Genomic DNA, 3,664 nt, shown 5'->3' with positions numbered 1-3,664 from the left:
ATGCAAAAGAAGTGGCAAAGGTGAGAAATTATAGACATGCCTTTTACTGAGACTATTATGGCCCAATTTGAGTAGACATTATAAAGCTATGTACTTTGTCTCTTTTTAGCACATTAACCTGAATTTCTCCTGCTAGTGTTCAAAACTAATAATATTGACTAAATGGCTGACAATAGGAGCTAACATTTGTTAAATATTATTATATACCAGGCAGGGGCTTCCCTGATGGCTCAGTGATAAAGAATCCACCTGCCAATGCAGGAGATGCATGTTCAATTCCTGGCTTGGGAAGATCCCCTGGAGAAGGAAATGGCAGCTCTTTCTAGTATTCTTGCCTGGGAAATCCCGTGGACAGAAGAGCCTGGTGGGCTACAGTCCCAGAGGTCAGAAAAGCTGGATACAACTCAGGGACTAAAGAACAAGACAACCATATACCAGGCACTTGGCTAAGCCCTTCTCATGTACATTCTCACTTAATTGTTGCATCAATTCAATGAGGTAGATACAGTTATTATTCCCATTTTACACATGAGAAAAATAGAGCTTGTAAGTAACTTGCATAAGGCCACAAATATAAAGATGGCATATTTAGATTAATAACCATAGGTTTCATGATTTAAGAACACTTAGCAACTGTATAGTGCTTCCCTGGTAACTCAGCTGGTAAAGAATCTGCCTGCACTGAAGGAGATGCATGTTCGATTCCTGGGTTGGGAAGATCCCCTGGAGAAGGGATAGGCTACCCACGCCAGTATTCTTGGACTTCCCTGGTGGCTTAGTCAGTAAAGAATCTGCCTGCAATGCAAGAGACCTGGGTTCGATCCCTGGGTTGGGAAGATTCCTGGAGGAGGGCATGGCAACCCACTCCAGTATTCTTGCCTGGAGAATCCCCATGGACAGAGGAGCCTGGTGGGCTACAGTCCATGGGGTCACAAAAGAGTCCAACATGTCCTAAAAAGTAAACAACGACAATCCCCTTCCTCAGGTTACAATGCTATGTTCTGGACCTACCTGAAGAATCTCCACCTTAAATACTGGACTAACATTTTTTTCAATGTCTTCCACCTACAGACACAAACTCGTATTTTGATACTCCAAGTTGATCAGCCTTCCTCATGGTGAAGTTTTCTGCTAATCTCAATCTATGCAATGTTATTCATTCTAGAAACAAGTAATGGCCAAACTTTTTCCCAATAAGCAATAGGAAACTGGTTAGAGAAATATTGAAAAAAAAAGGCGGAGGGGGGGGGCCTGGTCATCACAAATTATGCAGATCAACTAGTCCAAAACGACATGAGTCTGAACAAGTGACCCAGCTCACAGCTTCATTGCAAACATTATATTAGGGTCAGAAAAGGCAATGCCCATGAAAAATTACATAATCCCTTTGCACAGCTTTCCTCATGGCATTTTTAATGTCCTTGTTCCTAAGACTGTAGATGATGGGATTTATCATAGGAATCACCAGAGCAGAGACTATGGACACCACCTTGTCCTGGTCCAGGGAGTAGCTGGAACTAGGTCGCATGTACATGAAGAGACCAGAACCATAGAAGAGGGTCCCAGCAGTCAGATGAGAGGCACAGGTGCTGAAGGCCTTGGTCCTCCCTCTAGCTGACCTGATAGGACAGCAGCAGCAATGCAACCATAAAAGATGAGGATCACAAGGACAGACAGCACCCCAACACCCACACCCATGAGGAAGGTCACCACCCGGCTGGCAAAAGTATCAGCAGGACAGAACCAGGACTGGAGGAAGGTCACAGAAGAGGTGGTTGATCACGTTGGGCCCGCAGAAATCGTGCTGATAGACCGAGCAGGTGTCAATCAAAGAACTGAGGAACCCACCCAAGTAGGCTCCGGCCGCCTTCTTTAAACAAAGGGTGTGAGATACGAGGACCGTGTAGGGCAGCGGGCTGCACATCGCAGCACCGCGATCAAGTGCCATGGCCGCCAACAGGAAGCAGGCAGCCAGCCCCAGCCCGCAGAAGACTAAGCACTGCACGGCACAGCCCACCGAGGAGACGGTTTTCCGCTCCGGGATGATGTCAGAGAGCGTCTTGGCGGCTGTGGAGGACACATACAGACATCCAGGAAGGACAGGTTACTGAGGAAGACGGCCACGGGCGTGTGCAGGTGGAGTCCATCCTGACGAGGGCGATGAGGCTCGGGTTCCAGGCGAGGGTCAGGAGGTAAATGCCCAGAAATAATGCAAAAAGAAAAATCTTCATTTCAGGCTGCCCTGAAAATCCCAGGAGGATGAATTTTGTCACAATGGTGCTGTTCCTTCCTGCAGCCACAGACCTGCTTCCTGAATAAAGGAGGGAAGCAATCCTGTGATCTGTTAGACTTTGTTACCAGTCGATATTTCCTATAATATCTTACAGCAGATACCAGGTTTAGCCACCTGCTAGGCAAAGTCTTCTCCGAGCAAGTCAGCCTATGATAATCCCTTCGTACTATTTAAAATCTGTGTGCTCTATACTTTGCTGACAAAAAGAGAAGCGGTCTAAAAGAGGAGAGAGAGACTGGGAGTCAGAAATGTGAATTTTGTTCACAACTTTATTCCCAACTCCCTGGAGACGGTGGGAAAGTCATTTAATCTGTTTCCTCATTTTCTCAGTTGAAAAATGGAAGGTTGAGTCTCAGGGCTTCTTTAGGTTTGGGTTTCTTATGGCTTTTTTAGACTTTCTGACTTGAAAATATCAACCCAGATTAACAACAAAGTTAGGAATTTATTCTATTTTATGCATATTTAGTATAAGAATCCAAAAAAGGAAGTAAATACAACTGGTTATAGTATTTTGCATGTTCCATGTTGAGGGAGGAGATTCAACCCATAATGAAAACAATCCATTCTTTTAGGTAGCAAAATTAAAGGGAAAAGGGATTTATATATACAAACACATATATGTGCAGTATCAGTAAATGCATGCTTAGAACTAGACATTTTTTCTAATTATATAGGTTTTAAAAATATTTATTTTTATTTATTTATTTGGCTGCCCCAGGTCTCAGTCGTGGCATGTGGGACCTTCAGGTGCAGCATGTAGGACCCAGTTCCCCACCAGGACTCAGACCCAGGCTCCCTGCTCAGCGAGTGTGGAGTCTTAGCCACTGGACCACCAAGGGAGCCCCTATAGGGCTAAGTTTTATAAAGCCCCTAAGTTTTATACAAATCACTGCATAAAATCATAAAAAATCCAAAGTTCAGACTAGCTCGATCAGCATCATTATGGGATACAGGGCTATTTGCTTACCTTTGGGTGTGAGGTGGAAGAAGGAAGCAACAGCAAAGTTGACTGAAATTGGCCAAGTCATGGTGGTCGTGGAAAAGCAGAAACCAGTACTTCCTGACCAAGAGAAGTTGGGAATGATTCATTGCATATTTGAGGATAATATTTAGGGAGAGGCAAGGGGAAATTTCCCAAAGAAGGGCAATGCCAAAGAATGCTCAAACTACCACACAATTACACTCATCTCACATGCTAGTAAAGTAATGCTCAAAATTCTCCAAGCCAGGCTTCAGCAATACGTGAACCGTGAACTTCCAGATGTTCAAGCTGGTTTTAGAAAAGGCAGAGGAACCAGAGATCAAACTGCCAACATCCACTGGATCATCGAAAAAGGAAGAGAGTTCCAGAAAAACATCTATTTCTGCTTT

At 44.3% G+C, this 3,664-nt stretch overlaps 1 protein-coding gene across 1 annotated transcript; it reads right to left on the bottom strand.

Annotated features, from left to right (window-relative positions):
* Positions 1-1,348: 1,348 nt before the first annotated feature.
* On the bottom strand, positions 1,349-3,321 carry LOC113905979 (olfactory receptor 5A2). Its single transcript, XM_027564014.1, is given in 6 exon segments — positions 1,349-1,626; positions 1,629-1,732; positions 1,734-2,082; positions 2,085-2,141; positions 2,144-2,311; positions 3,261-3,321. Coding segments are annotated over 6 exon segments (1,017 nt in total).
* Between the last annotated feature and the right edge of the window lie 343 nt (positions 3,322-3,664).

This window comes from Bos indicus x Bos taurus, chromosome 15 (assembly GCF_003369695.1).
Source record: "Bos indicus x Bos taurus breed Angus x Brahman F1 hybrid chromosome 15, Bos_hybrid_MaternalHap_v2.0, whole genome shotgun sequence".
In the NCBI taxonomy this organism is placed as follows: Eukaryota; Metazoa; Chordata; class Mammalia; order Artiodactyla; family Bovidae; genus Bos; species Bos indicus x Bos taurus.
Note: the sequence above shows the minus strand (reverse complement) of the source record. Positions and strands in the feature narration are given on the sequence as shown.